This window comes from Lissotriton helveticus, chromosome 6 (genome assembly GCF_964261635.1).
Source record: "Lissotriton helveticus chromosome 6, aLisHel1.1, whole genome shotgun sequence".
NCBI classification, from domain to species: domain Eukaryota; kingdom Metazoa; phylum Chordata; class Amphibia; order Caudata; family Salamandridae; genus Lissotriton; species Lissotriton helveticus.
In genome coordinates this window covers 1,419,970,778-1,419,987,103 of record NC_136067.1, presented here as the reverse complement: position 1 = coordinate 1,419,987,103, position 16,326 = coordinate 1,419,970,778, and the positions used below count along the sequence as shown (strand labels likewise).

At 44.8% G+C, this 16,326-nt stretch overlaps 1 protein-coding gene across 2 annotated transcripts in view; it reads right to left on the bottom strand.

Moving 5' to 3' along the window:
- The window catches only part of ADGB (androglobin), a 1,448,570-nt gene that overhangs the window by 546,449 nt on the left and 885,795 nt on the right, over positions 1 to 16,326 (bottom strand). For both annotated transcript variants that reach the window (XM_078649209.1, XM_078649210.1), the window contains exon 20: positions 9,705 to 9,965. In XM_078649209.1, the coding sequence (XP_078505335.1) occupies positions 9,705 to 9,965 (261 nt within the window). The remainder of the gene's footprint in view (positions 1 to 9,704; positions 9,966 to 16,326) is intronic.

The following is a 16,326-nucleotide window of genomic DNA, read 5'->3' as shown; positions in this document are numbered from 1 at the left end:
AATATATTTAAAACCATCAACATAAACAGACATCCAAGCATACTACCCATTCACACCCTATATATTCAAAATCTTGTTAGTGGAAGAGACTCATAGGTGACAACATCTCTTAGTTGATTGTCTGTTGCAGTCTTCTATCTTTAAATCACCAAAATCCTCAGACTATAACCATTTCATATTAAAATTAATCATCATTCGGCAAGTGAGTTTACACTCTTTAGAGGATTCCTATTTCCGCTGCCACAGTCCTCCAAATGTGTGCCCAGATTGTTAAAAGGCTGACCTGGTTTACTTAAGTGACATAGTACAAATTATGTTGTAGATATTCCACAAACGTTTCTACAGATGCCCTGAATTTGAGTTCCAAAACATCTGGTCTCCTAATTATTTCACATAGTGATATCACTCAGTGGTGCTAAACTGCTTATATGCCCAGGCAAGAAAAGATTAGAATTTTTTTTGTAGGTGATAGTTAACATATATATCAGATGTAAAGGGCATCCAGGTAGGAAAGCAGGTAGTTAGAAGTAGAGAGAGTGCAGACGATAAAGACACACCATTGTGGTTGAAAATCCTGTACTGGAGCGATTTATTACATTATAATGTGCTCTGTCCTTTCAGAATGCCCGTAATGGGTTTCATGGGAGAGTAGGCTGGAAGAATACAGACCAAGATGACAAGAGACTGAGAGTTAACTAACACGTTTCTAGATCTGGCTCTTGCATAGATTTCTCTCATTGTCGCCATGTTACTGTTGTTTTTGGCTTTCATTGGGGGCATGGACATACACAACAGCTAATCCATCGATAAATGCTGCAGACTAGAGATGGTGTGCCCGATACAAAAGATACTGCTGTGAATTAGTGTGACTTGCAGTGTTCCTGGCTTACTCCAGAATTTCATTTAATTTCATTAGTATGCTAGGAGTACTAGCGGCTTACTTGCCAGTTGTGTTCAATAGTAAGTTGGGCACTCAGGTAAGTGAAGATGACTTTTGTCTCTGTTGGGCTGCAAAAGTCCCTTACATGGCAATAGGTGTGAACCCCTGCCCTGAGTGTCCAACTACGGTGATAACTGGATCCTCAGTAATTATTTTAGGTCATGAGCGAATTTGGATCATGCATGGGCATCAAGATATAGGTCTGTGTCATGGACTGCAGTCACATAAAATCAGGAGGGGTGCACTATATGCTACTCTTATAGCGATGGAAGGTTACCACCCTCACCTCACGGTGAGCAGTACTAGAGCAGTGGGGCAGCATTCTGTTTTTATAGTGAGTGACCAAGAAATATGGACAGGCCTTTCGACCTGTGTCATAGGAGTAGAGGCTGGCATACACATAAAATTACGCTGCTGTGTGCTCAGCTTAAACTTGCCCTACATCAGAGAAGATGTGGAGACAACGTGTACATGTTTAAGTTCACCAAACTGGCATGCGCATGAGCTGAGCTGCTACAGTACATGGGGAGTGTTGGTGCATGTGTGTGGTGTGAGCAATGAGACCCTAAGTGCTATAGTATATGGGGACAGGTGATCATGTGTGACTGCACTGCTACACCATGCGTCGTACACCCCTTAATTATCCTAAACCAGGCTCCAATATGTAGCTTGTGAGCTACTGGTAGCTGTTCAGCAACCAGAAAGTAGCTGTCCAACCTACTAAATTACACTTTGTTTGTGTAATTGTGGTGGCAAAATTGAAATAAACTAAAGCACTGAATTTGGGTCTACCTCGTCTCATTTGCAAGTCCGTTGGGAAGTTGTGGTGGAGACGAGCCTTTGGAGCGATTTAATAAATATATGTATACCAAAATTCAGAGTCTGTATTTGAGATGAAAGTGAGTGTATTCTCACAACTGTTATTTAAAGGGAAATAGGTGAATTTCCAAAATATAATTGTTAGTAATTTTGTTGTTTTGGAAACTGGGGCATGAGCCCTAGGCAAGCAGCAATTCTAGCCGGGGCACGAAGCAGGCAAACCCTAAAGTCAGACTTTACTTAGAGGCAATTTGTAAAGTATTTGTGCAAAATTTCAAACAGTAAAACAGTAAAAACACCACACAAAAAGATTCCACAACAGATTAGAAAAATAGAGCTTAATTTAATAAATAAAACAAGACCAAACGACAAAAATCCCCTACATAGAACTTGCGTTATGATTTTTTTAAAGAATACACTTTAAAATAGCGCTTAGAAGCAATAAGCGCATACTTGGGATACACGGTTGCACCAGGTGGGAGAAAGTCAAAAGTACAGGCCGACCACGATGGAGTGTAGGCCGGATACAAGGACCCAGCGATGTCCACTGCAGAAAAGTACCTTAATGCTTCTTCCGTCAACATTGAGGATGCTTGGTGTAGACAAGGTGATGCACCGGTGCCAATCCACACATCGTCAGTGATACGCTGATCCTGATCCGTGCAGCCAAGGCGATGCGTCACCTCTGATGAGCGGGGTGCTGCAATGGGAGGTTTGGAGGCGTCTTTGAGGCTGCTGTCAATGGAGGTGTGTGGGCACTGCACCAGAAAGAGCATTGTGCAAGGGTGATTCTGAAGATGATACGTAAGGTTCAATCCATGCAGCAGCAGCGATGGGTCAGTGGTGAACCACGAAGCAGAGGCTATGTGCCGGTTCTGAGCCACGCAACAGGGGCGATGCATCAGTACGGCAGAGGATGCGCTGGTTCAGCTAAAGCGTGCACCTTAGGCCCACTTTCAAAGGTCCAGGGCAGGGATGGCACCACTTGGCAGGGCAGACTCACAGATGGCAGAGTGCAGGTGTAGAAGCAGGGTGGTTGGAAATCTTTTGTGAGACTTCAGATCAGGAGGCTAGTCAACTAGCTCTTGGAGTCACTCGAGGTTCTGGGTTCAGGTGATGCGGGTCCAGTCCTTCTCACCCATGCAAGAGAGCAGCAGGCAGCAAGCAGCAGGCAGCAGGTCAGCAAGGCAAAGCAGAAGTCCCAGCAGAGTAGCAGTCATTTTCAGCAGCCCAGCAGCCTTTTCTGGCAGAGTATCCACAGGTCCAAAAGTGTACTGAAGTGGGTCCCGGGCTCACTGTGTCACTAGAATCAAGCTAGCCTGACTGATGAGGGGTGATGCCCCGAAACCGGTCGCAGGATGCTTATTTCCGTTCCAGGGAGGTCCTGGATTGGCAGTTCGGGCTGGACTGGTCCCATGAGGCACATGGTCAAGACTGATTTGCATATGGCTGGGTCTAAACAGGGGTAGCACAGTGAGCAAAAGGAAAGCTGGATTTAACCCAGATCAATTGACGGGGTTGAGTGTTTGATTTGCTATGCATTCCTTCCATAATCTGTGTGTCTTTTGCTTTCTTGCCCTAAGTGCGCCAGGTATGCCCAGGCGTGGGTCCCACGCTCACTGTGTCACTGGATTCAAGCTAGCCTAGCTGATGAGGGGTGATGCCCCGAACCCGGTTCCAGGATGCTTGTTTCTGGTCCAGGGAGGACCTGGCTTGCCAGTTCGGGCCGGACTGTTCCCATGAGGCACTGGGTCAAGACTGATTTGCATATGGCTGGGTCTAAACTGCAGTGGCACGGTGAGCAAAAGAACAATGGATTTAACCTAGATCAATTGACCGGGGGTGAATGTTTGATTTGCCCTGCATTCTGTCCATCATCTGTGTGTCTTTAACTTTCTACAAGTGACATCTTCCAAACTGCAATTTAAAATCTGAGTTCACCATATGTTTGTTTTTTAAATTAGGATTCCAGAGACACCACACTTGAAACGTCCATCACTTCACAATTAGAAATTGCAATTATAAAATGTAAAAAGGTAATCCCAATGTTATCATATGGAGAAATAGGCCTTGCATTAGTGAAACATCAATTTAAGTGTTTTTCAATACCAGCATAGGGAAACCTAAAAGTACATGTCCAAACTTTTACCTACATTGCATTCTGCCCTTTGGCCTGTCCGTGGTCCACTGTGGGGTGACTTAAATGCATTAAAAAGAAAGGTGTGGGCCTGGCAAGAGGTTTAACTTGCCAGGTGGACACAGCAGTTTAAACTGCACACACAGGCTCTGCAGTGGCACTGCTGAGACATGCTTAAAGGGCCACTTAAGTGGAAAGCACAACCAATACAGCAGGCCCACTAGTAGCATTCAATTTACAGTCTCTGGGCACATGTAGTGCAATTTACTTGGGACTTATAACAAAACTAAATATGCCAAATGTGGATAAGCCAATGCTATCACGTTTTAGGGAGAGGGCATATGCACATTAGCACTGGTTAGCAGGTAAGGTGTCCAGAGTAGTATAGCCAACAAAAGCAAATTCAATAAAAAGGGGAGGAGCAAGACACAACGTTGGGGCTGAACCTGCAGAAAGGGCCATCTTCAACAATAGTTAAAGCAGATATTTGAGTGATAAATCATGTAGCGCTAGGGAGTCATATTACTAGTATTATTACCTTAACCCTGGGGCATTGCAGCTATGGCTACTATGTATTACTCACGTAGAAGCATTCCAATCTGGCAAAACCTTTTTACGTTACCGCTGGCAATTCAATCTGATGCACTGAGGTGATCACTGCTGGTAATCACGCATATAGTGACCACTAATGTAATCTTGTCTGATGTGCTTGCTAATACAACACTAATATTACTGGTAGCTTGGATGATTTTCATTGAACATAAGTTGATCTTATTACAGAAAAGGTTGGAAGCCTTAAATGAATTCTATATACGTATAATTGCGTGCACAAGCTGCCCGCTAATCAATCTAAAGCAAAGATGGACTCGGGCAGCACAAAAAACAGAAAAAAAAGTCCCAGTAACGGGGCAGTGGCACTGTCTATAACTACTTAGGAGTTTGGTTAAATTATATTGGCTTCCCATGACATCAGTTGTCTAGCAAAATGAATAGAGGTGGCACTATAACTTTTGATTTGTGTAGGCTAAATGTGAAGTCACACAGGGGCAAATCATCAAGCCCCGGAGATAAAATTATTGCCGCTTTAGCGCCCGTTTTCTGGCGGAAAGCAGTGATAATTGTATCGCCTAATCAGCAAGGTCACGCTATCGCGTGAATCCTTGCATTATCGCCCTTTCCCCCAAAGCCCATCTTTGTATCTCTAATGAGATGCAAAGTGGGCGTTCCTGCCATGACGTAACTGGAGACATTTCTCTAATTATCAATGGGCACGCTAACCTGCAGAGCAACAAGCAAAGTAACGATAACCTCTGTTATCGCTACTTTCCTTAAGCCTGATTTAGCCATGATATCCTATGTAAGGTGGATATCATGTCTAAGTATGCCTTGCCCTATTAGCAAGCTTTCACCAAACCTTGTGCGATTATCACTGTATTTCCAGCGATAATCACATAATTGGAAGCTTGCACTCTGTATTTTATTGCTTTGGAAATAAGTGTTGCTGATAGCACGCTATCTCTGCAATAAAATTCAGAGTTGGCCGGCGATAATTATCCTCGCGCTAAGAGCGCTGAGCGATAATTATCGATGGCCTTGATGATATGCCCAACAGTTCCTTCTCTGAAGTCATATTAAAAGTTATTAGGGTCAAACACTTGCCAGCCATCACTTAGGGCTAAGTGGTCATTCTGACAAGGTTTGCCCCCTCCTTGGACCTGTTAAGACACAGGACCTTTAAGAAAAATTCCACCTAGCATGAAGCACAGTCTAATCTCAGATTCACATGAAATGAAAGATTGCTAAACTGCAGAGTTTGCAGTTATAGGGCTTGATGAACAAGTTACTTACCTTTGGTAATGCATTATCTGGTAGAGAAGATATCTAACTGCAGATTCCTTACCTTTGAATTTCCCAGGCGTTCGACTGGATCCGGAAACATTTGCGTGAGAAGTACCCCTGCACACTGTCAGGTGGCTCCATTTGGTTCCGCCCAGTGTCGTCGGGGCCGGATATGATGTCACAGTCACCTATATAGGCACAACAAGACGGGAGGGCGTCAGCTACTTTTCACGACTTTCCATGCCAGAAGCAGAGAGCCATGAAGTGAACTGACTAGTGTGTGTTCAAACTAAGACCCTGAAAAGGGAGCAACCCTAGCCTTATAAATGTGTCTGCAGAGCAGATAGGCATGGGTGGGTCTGAAAGGTTTCTGCAGCTAGATATGGTCTTCACCAGATAATGCATTACCGAAGGTAAGTAACTTGTTCACGTGATAGAGACTTCTAGCTGCAGATGCCTTACCTTTGAATAGATACCCAATCCATAGCATCGAGTATTGGGGGCTGCAGACAAATTGACTAAACTAAGAAGCCCTGCATGACCAAACAGTGAAAATGCCCATCCCTACAGATCTGACTGTCCAGGCATTAGTGCTTGGCAAACATGTGGAAGGACGCCCATGTTGCTGTCCAGGACTGGAACACCAGAAGCGAACGCCGTGGTCGAAGATTTTCATCTGGTAGAAAAGGCCGTATGCTCTAAGGAGGCTGCTTTTTAGCCAGGGTGTTGCATATTTTTATACAGAGAATGACCCAGTGCAAAATGGTTCATTTCTGAGCTGCTCAACCATTATTTAGCTCCTACATAGCCCACAAAGAGTTGGTTGTCCACCCAGAACTCTTTTCTGCAGTCAAGATAGAACTACAGCGCTCTTTTAGGGTCCAGCCAATGCAGTTGTTCTTCTTAAGAGGAACCTGAAGGAGCATAAAAGCTTGGCCGGGTGTCAGCTTGTCCCAAATGAAACAGGGGCACCACTCTAGGCAGGAAAGAAGCCCAGGTACAAAGCACCACCTGGGAATATCCTAATATAGGGGGACTTGGATGATAAAGCCTACAGCTCACTCTCTCTCCTGGCAGATGCTATTGACACTAGAAAGCAGCCGAAGGGGACAATTGTGGGGTGGCTCAATGGGAGCACACATGAGATAAATGAAAAACAGGTTCAGATCCCACTGATGCATTTTTAAGGGTGAAGGGAGAAACATATGCACAAGCCCTTTCAGGTACCTATTTACAATAAAGGACTTAAATAAATAGGATTGGTCAGGCAGCTGTAGGAAAGTGGACAGAGCAGAAAGAACACTTGAGAGTTCACAGAGCAGAGCTCTGCTGGGCAAGGGTAGGAATAAAGAGAAGAATATCAGAAAGAAAGGCAGAAAGAGGGTCAATAAACTTTTCTGTACAATATTTTACCAAGTTGTGCCAATGGCAGGCATTTACCGCTTTGGTGGAGAGCCACCGGGCCGCCACTTTGCAAACTTCAGAAGGAAGGTCAAAAGCTATTAACAGTTGTCGCTCAATCTTCATACAAGGGGGTGGAGGGTTGACAGTTTTGGGGAGAGGACCCTCCCCTGCTGCTGGGACAGAAGATCCTCCCGAAAGGACCACCTGATTGGAGGATGGATGTTCATTTTCAGAGACTCTGAATACCATACTGTCTGTATGCAGTCCAGAGCCCCAAGCATTACTTGGGCCCAGTCGTTCCTGATCTTCATGAGGCAGAAGTGGTATAGTGGGAAAGGCATAAAGGAGGCTTGAGCTCCACTTGAAGAAAAAGCATCGCCGAGCAACAGCCATCTTGAGGACTCCAACGCGCAGACTGATAATATTGCCCGATCACTTCAGAGGCAAACAGATCTAACCAAGGCTCTCTACACTGCTGAAAGAGACTTTGTGCCACCTCTGAGTGGAGACGCCATTCGTGATCCACTAGGCATTGACAGATGAGGTTGTCTGACCTGGCATTTAGAGAACCGGACAGATGTTGAACTACCAGCATTATGCTCTGCTGTTCCAGCCATGTCCGTAGAGGAAGGGCCTCTTGAAAAAAGGGTCCACGACCCTACCCTGCCCTGCCCTGCTTGTTGCAGTACCACATGGCTGTGATGTTGTCTGTGAACACTTGCACCAACTACCAATTTACTGGGGGAAGTAATGCTTTCAATGGTAGTCAGATTGCTCGGTGCTCCAACAGGTTGATGTGGAGTCCAGATTACCCCAGAGACCAGAGTCCACTGATTTTCACCTCTTCCAGATGGCCGCCCCATCTCAGGAGTGACACATTTGTCACTACTGTGAGATCTGGATGGGGAAGGGAAAGGTGTCTGCCTCTGACCCAATCGTGGTTTGTTAGCCACCGCTGCAGTTCCCTCCAAGATCTGGACCATGTGGGAGGGATTCCCCATATGCTGCATCCACTTGAACTTCAGGTTCCGCTGCAGAGCCCACATATGCCATCTGGCATGATTTACCAACAGGATGCAGGAGGCCATGAGGCGCAGCAGCCGTAGAGTCATTTTCACTGAAATCCCGGAGAGAGGCTGAAACAGCGTTATCATAACCTGAATATTCTCGACTCGCTGCTTGGGAGGATAAGCCCAAAACTGCACCATGTCCAAAACAGCTCTGATCAAAGGGAGCATCTAAGGAGTCAGGTGTGACTTCTGTACATTTATAGTTAACCCCAGTGAATACAGGAGGTCTACCGTAGTCTGTAGATGGGAGACAACAGCCCGGGTGAGGCCGCCTTCAACAGCCAAGCGTCGAAGTATAGGAAGACTGAAACCCCCAACTTGCGCAGATGAGTTGCTACCACTACCATCCCCTGGTGAACCCTTGAGGGGAGTTGGTAAGGCGAAAGGGAAGCACGGTGAATTGAAAGTGTTTGTGGCCTAGCTTGAACAGCAGGTCACGCCTATGGGCAGGCAGGATGGGGATGTGAAAACATGCATCCAGCAAGTCCAACGCTACCAGCCAGTCTCCTTGGTCTAGGGCAGACAAGACCTGAGCCAAAGAGGATATCTTGAATTTCTCCTTTTTGAGGAAGAAATTGACGATTTAGAGGTCTAGAATAGGACGAATGCCTTTGCTCTTTTTCAGAAAGTAGTGTGAATAACAACCACTGAATACTTCTTATATAGGAACCCTTTCTATATTCTCTTTGGCCAGGAGCGCTGTAACTTCCTCTCGGAGCAAGTTACAATGATCCCCCAAGAGCAGTTAATGAGAAGGCAGTAAAGGGGGTTGGAAAGGTTGGAAAGGGAGGGAGCAACTCATCCGAATGATCTGCAAGACTCATTTGCCCGATGTTATGGACTGCCAGTGGAGGAAATGACATTGAATTCTCCCTCCAACTGGGTACCCACGGTCTTGCAGAACAAAACTAGGAGGGCTTAGAGGCTGCAGCTGCCGCTGAGTTGGTGGCGGATGACTTCTGGCTACCATTCCCATGGGATCAGAATGCACCACATCCACATCCAAAACCTGGGCACCTTACACAGGACAGTGGCTGGGATATGGCTGACACGGTTGGACTTTATTTACATTTTTTTTTTAACTGAATTATTTTCCCTCTGTTATTACTTGAAATTAGCTATTAATTATTTTATAAGGGAGGGGGATGTGTTGTGTTCTGGAGTTTTGTATGCACACTTTTATTTGCATGTTAATGCCCATCGTTCGAGTACCTGTCCTCGACAGTTGGTGAGAGGCTGCGAGGAAGGTTGGACACTCACCGCTAGTACGGGGCTTGCTCTACATCGGAAAATAAACATAAACTCCACATACCTGATACGGCATCAGTGTCTTCATGTTGATGTAACAGAAATCTCCACTTTCGCTTCTCCTACATTGTTTTGCATAGATTACTGCACATGTCAGTTTACTGCTTAGTAGTAAATGTTAGAGGTACAGGGGTGCTGGAAAAATGGAGAATATCTATTAAAGAAGAAAAAGAACAGCAGAGCTCACCTCATAGTGCTTTTCTGGCATTCCAAGAGTGCCTTCTTTATCTGCACTCTGTTCAAGTTCCCTTGTCTCTTTGTTAAACGTCTTCAGTGCCAATGCTACGGGTGGACTCACCACTGTGTCATGATCTGCGTTTTCAGGGAAATGGGCTAATTTCAGCTCCTGGAAGGCATTTGGCAGTTCTCCTACATTGTTAAAATTATGTATCACATTTCCAATTGCTCTCAAAATACGGGAGCCCTGTTCCATGAAACGGAGACTTTCCTGTGAAGAAAGATACAAGGTTTTAGCATAACACAGAATGAAAAAGACAAGCCAAAATAATACTCTTAAGCACTGCAGCACATATTTCTTTACTGAAAAACAACACCTTTAAAGTGCATGGTTTGCCATGGAATCTCATATTTGTGGATTGCTGCTATTGAATTATGAAAGAGGGGAGACTGGAGGTCTAATTCTGGAGGTGAGTAAACAGGTTAAAGGGTAATTTTCTTAAGATGGCAGTTTATCTACCACAGGCTGATCTAGGGTGACCAACCGACCGTAAATTTCACGGACCGTCCGTAATTTGGACCTCACGCCCGTTGTCCGTGAGGATCCCTTTTACGGACGCCTTACGTAATTTTGGGTATTACAGGGAACAGCACTGTTCCCTGCATCAAGCCTTCGCACCCTAATGGCGCTGCCTCGCACTCTTCCTGGGAGCACAAGAGCAGCCCACCCCGCCCATTGTCATTCTGTCTGCGGCTGATTGCCACATACAGAATGACAATGGGCCAGTTAGGAGTGTTACTCCATGCGGTGGCCTCCTCCTGCCACAGCCCAGGGCAGCGCATTCTGTCAGATGGAAGGAATAAGACTGGACTTTGTTGTATCGCTCCATTTTGAGTCACGAGTGTAGTGAAGCACAAGATTCGGGGAGTACATTATCGGATATTGGTTTAATGGGCTGTCTTATCTGAGTCACAGGGTGTCACTTGCAAATATGCAGTCGTAAGTGGTTTTCTTTTGTCTTTTCTGGAAGTTTTATTTTATTATATGAAGGTGGGTTTCACGGCCACTGTTCTGTTTTCTTTCATGAGGATTCATTTTTGGCTGGAGGGGCTAGTAGGTCCCAGACTTTTGGTTGGATATAGCACGTTACGGGTTGCATGCAGTATGTAAGAATTTAATTGCACTAGGGACAATTTTTACAGAGTTGGTAGGTGCACCTGTTTCTTTAGTTTAGTTAAGGTTGTGCTGATGATGATGCTAATGGGTTCCTGGCTCTAATCTTGTATTTTTGTTACCCCTATTGAAGGGAATGTTCTCAAAATGAGGGGAGAGGATGTAGTCTGACGGCTAGACTGCCGACTTTGCTGCTGGAAACCAGGGTTCGGCCTCGGAGTAGCGTCCACATCCTGTGATTCTGGGCAAATCACTTAATCTCCCCGTGCCTGAATGTGTCCTTGTGGAACGTAACCGGTGCTCGTGTAAAGCGCTCCAATCAGCGTCGGATTGGTAATGCGGGCACCCGGGCAATGGCTGAGGGGCAGGTTTATGATTTCCAGCTGTGGGCCTCTTATTTGGGCAGCCTGGGGGCTGTCTTTGCTTTTTGGATGCTACCAGCGGCCCAGTGGGTCCCTGAGTGGTCTTTCTGGAGGCAGATGGGCATCCATTACCTCCCTTTTATCAACGGGCAGAGGTGTCACTCACTTTCTCTCCTGGGGCGGCCCATTACTGTATGCTGATTGAGCGGGGGCAGGGGGCCTGAGCGAAAGTGCCTCACTTGTTTTCAGGTGTGTTTCACCAGTGTAAACTGATCCATGCGTTTTTTCCACCTCCCCCCCTTTTTATACAATTTCGCAGAAGCAGTGGGTAATCCCAATCCAGCTCTGTCCCAAATACCTTCGGTTCGAGTTCGCGCTATATAAATCTGCATTAAAAAAAAATATTCGCAAACACGCCATTGCTGCTACAGAATCCAGTTCACGGAAAGAAGCTGGTGAAGTTCTTTCAGTCTCATCATTTCAGAAAAATGCATTTTAAATATTATATTCAACGAAGCCATGGTTGCTGCATTTTTATTTTATGCAACTAACAACCATTGACAAAGCCAATAGTTATGGCTTGTTGTAGGTGTAATGTTACTTGTGTTATATATCTGGATGCAATGACAGAAGAGGTAAAATACCAGTCTTGCGGCACACTATGCTAAGCACAGATTTTTAACTTAGGTGTTTTAAGCTACCCCCTTAATTACATCAAACACCCCTTTGGAGAAACCCCCACCCCTTTTTTTCATCCAGATTAAATCCCTGGAAACAACACCATGTCACAGTCACCTCATGGCATGGCACTGTGCATCATGCATGACTCATGACTTCTACTTTTTCAAACTGCCTATGTGCAGGGGCATAGTGAACCCTACCCCCACCCCACCCCTTGCTTTAGGAACTACAACAAGGATGACATTCTTGATGGGTCTATGGGCATAGTGAACCCTACCCCCACACCACCCCTTGCTTTAGGAACTACAACAAGGATGAAATTCTTGATGGGACTTCTTTTGTGTGCAACTCTGCAGACAAAGGCTCGGCTCATTATTGATATGAAAAGGTGGGTGAGTGAGTAAGAGAAGGGATGGGTGGATGGCTGGATGGATTAGTGAAAGGGTGAATGGAAGAATGGATGGATAATGAGCGAAAGGATGGATGGATGAGTGAGTGAATTGATGGATGAGAGAAAAGGTAAATAGATGGGTGGAAGGGTAGATGGATGGGTAAAGGGTGGATGGATGAGTGAAAGGGTGGATGGATGAGTGAAAGGATGGATGGATGAGTGAAAGGGTGGGTGATGGGCGAGTGAATGGGTGGATGGATGAGTGAAATGATAGATGAGTGATAGGGTCAATGGATGGATTCATGAGTGGATGAGTAGAAGGATGGGTGGATGGATGGCTAAGTGAAAGGGTCAATGGAGAGAGAAAGGGAGGATGGATGGATGACTTACAAGATGAATGGGTGGAAGGATGTGACTGGGTGGATGAATGAGTAAGTGAAAGGATGGTTGATTGGGTGAAAGGGTAAATGGCTGAGTAGATGGATGGGTGAAGAGTGGATGGATGAGTGTATGGATGGATAGGGTGAAAGGGTGGATGGCTGGATGAGTGAAAGTGTGGATGGAGGGATGGATGAGTAAAATGATTGATGGAAGGATTACATGATGGATAGGTTTGAAAATGGATGAATATGTTTGGATATAGATGGGATTACTTATATACTACTGCGCAAACTCCTCTGATGTGTCTGTAAAGCGTACCTTTTGTCCCGAAGTTTTGTCCCGAAGTTTTGTCCTGAATTTTGACCTCCTGTCCGTCCTAAATTTTTGTCCTGAATTTTGACTCTGTGTTCTGAATTTTTACACTCACCGTCCTGAATTTGCATACAAGCCATTCGGTCAACCTAGGGTGATCAAGTTCCCTTGTGGTCAATCATGGCCCCTAACCCTCCTAAAAAAATTAAACGCTGGGTTTTTCTTCAACCAATTGAATTAGTGAGTCAGTTTTGCACTTGGTAACTATTTTGTTGAAAGAGATTTAGTCAACATTTATGATTCTGATCCTGGCGAAACAGCAGCTCTTTCTATGTTTTTTGGACAGGCGATGTGCTTCCACTATGAGCCCTTTGCTCTTTAATACCTATTTGACTCCTTTGATTTTTCAGGCAGAGGAGCTGGGAGCAAAAATAATAGATTATGCCGATGACAACCCGCTCCTATTTACCTGGAAGGACTCCGACTTGTCAACAGAAACTGCCCAGAAATGCCGCTTGTCTGTATTTCAGTGGCTTACACATGCCCAACTGAAGTGCAACGAGGACAAATTGGAGGTCCTTCTGTATGGTCAGTTTCCTCCTGCCTTTAGAGAAACCTTGTGGCCACAAGACTTCCCTCGACTCAGAGGGCGATCCAGCAAAGAACTTGGGGGTCTGGTTTGGTGAAGACCTTCGGTTTTTGGTGCAAATCAAGAAACTCACCGGAGTTTGCTTTGGCACTTTTAAATCATTAAGAAGGTTCTTCCCCATGCTTCCAAGGCCAGCCAAGGAAATGGTCGCCCATGCTCTCATTCTCTCCTACATTGATTATGCCAATGCCTTGTACATTGGCATCCCTGGATATCTGTTAAAAAAATTGCAGACCATACAGAATGCCGCGGCTAGACTTCTATTTAACACCTCCGGAAGTTCAAGCGTAAGACAGCATTTACGAGATCTGCATTGGCTTCCTGTAGCTCACAAAGTGCAATTTAAAGCTCTCACTCTGGCCCATAGAGCCCTGCATGGTCTTGGACCAATGTATATCAGGAAGTGTTTTGCTTTCTATGTCCCCAGCAGATCTTTGCACTCAGCCACGCAACAATGGATGGCGATTCCCTGATTCCGCAGGATATGGCTGAGAGTCAGTTCCTCTCCGTCAAAGCAGCTACAGCATGGACCTCCCTTTCCTTGGAATTACGGTATATTCAGGATTTCAGACTTTATAAAAAACAACTTAAAACCTTCCTTTTTAATCAGCCGACTTAAACTCTTTGCTCCACTAGGCCATGGTAACTTTGCGTGCAGGACACTGTTGAGTATTTGTGCACGGTATAAATCCAACATAACATAACCCATGACACTATCTTTATCTCCAGCAGTTTAACCAATTATCTTTCAGCAGGGAAAGTGTTTGATAAAAAAATGCTGGTGACCACACTCCCCTAACTGTGTTTTTTGCTCTGTCTGTGTTCAGTGCGTGCCACCTCCGTTTGAACAATTTGCATCTTTCTAATAAAGACAATGGTTGTAGATTGGCCTTGAACCTCCTAGGGCGTGCTCCTCGAACATCTGATAAAAAACTCAATTAATAAATTTTTTGGTCGAGCCTGGGCAGCGCATGCACTGCTGCGAGGCATACAGTATTGGAGCATGCACTTGAAGCCCCGCCCACTCTCCGCCCATATTTTTCATTGGCTTGTGTCATTGACCTTTGTAAATGCTGACTTCTGATTCAGAAATAGGTTTGTTAGTCCCTCCTTAGTACCGCCTTGTCTTCATGTGTAACCTCTCATGAGGACTGGCCCTTTTACTTCAGTTGTTACACGGTACATGTTATTTAGTTTATAAGCACTATTTTCTTTAATGAGTTTCTCTTACTGCAGGCATGACATGGGCTGCTTCAGCTGGTTTTGAAAGCAGCGGGCACTCCATGCTTTAGCTTCAACAATGGTGGCCTGCTGATTGCTTAATATTATTCCTCCTCTCACAGCAGGGCGCCGCTTTCATATTATCAACACGGGCGCTGCGCTTTAATCACCCATAATGTCTGCACTGTCATCCCACTCAGCTCTTCTTTCACCTGCCACTGAGAGCTCTGCTTCCTTTCAAACATACGTGCTAGCGCACACAGGCCGGTCATCGGATCGCTATTCCCCACTCAGCGCCGGATCCATTATGGGCAGGTTATGCAAAATGAGCGCTGCATTCCATTGAGAGCACAGAACAGCTCCCTCCCAAGCCTGTTTTTCCACAACTCTCTTTCTGCTGCCTGTACTCGGAGCCCCTAGCAGGACGAAAGCTCAGTGTCAGTGTCCCTCGTGTTCCAGTATTTATGGACGGGAGGGTGTCTGGCCAAGTAATGCCCACCTTTCCGGCACAGCTTTTAAACAAGCATTTGCAGTGCAACAGGTCTCGCATTTACGCAAGTTTAAGCTACTGGCATTGTAAATGACAATTCCTTTTATTTATGTTCTAAAAACCAAACCATAAATAAAAGACATTGTCATTTACAATGTCAATAGCTCAAACTTGCGTAAATGCTAGACCTATTACATTGCAAATGCTTGCATTTATTACTTGTCTCTCCGGTGAGGCTAGTGAGGCCGACATTGCTTTCTCATGCTGAACTATGCTCGCGGATTAAAAGCTCCCTTCTTAAGCCTGTAGGTCACTCAGATTGTAATATCCACAGTTGGTTTGACCCAGCCTGTTCCTTAGCTTACATGCGCTTACGGAAAGCTTTGTCTAAAAAAATACAAGTTATTTATAGGGACAGATACTACTAATTATCTGTCTCATCACATCATAAATTGTATTGTATCAATCTATTGTCAATTTATAACGTTCATCTAGTGGCTATTAACACCAACTAAAACAAGAAAAAGAACACACAAACAATAATTATAAATTGTAATTTTCTTTTAGAAATCCTTTTTCATTTTTACATCATAAATACAAATCAACTCATCACGCAATATTTAATCTTGTGTGAAAGTACTTTTCAAGATCCAAGAAACAGAATATCTTTTTGTTGTGAGCCTATTGGTTTACCGGGTACCCCCTGTTGTTAATAATAAAAAAATACAAGAACATATCAGAAATCGGCAATTAAAAAACTATTTAAAAGAAACTTTATAAAAAAGAAAAGCCTAGATAATGCAACTGTCATCTGCTAACGTCCGCATTCAAACAAAAAAAATTATTCTGACATACAGTGAATTTTATTTAGGCCACCAATGGGACTTCCAGACTTGGGGAGAACATCTGTGCCCCATTTTTCTACCATTTATTGTCATATCTCTTCCGTGCAATTGATTCTAGGCAATCAC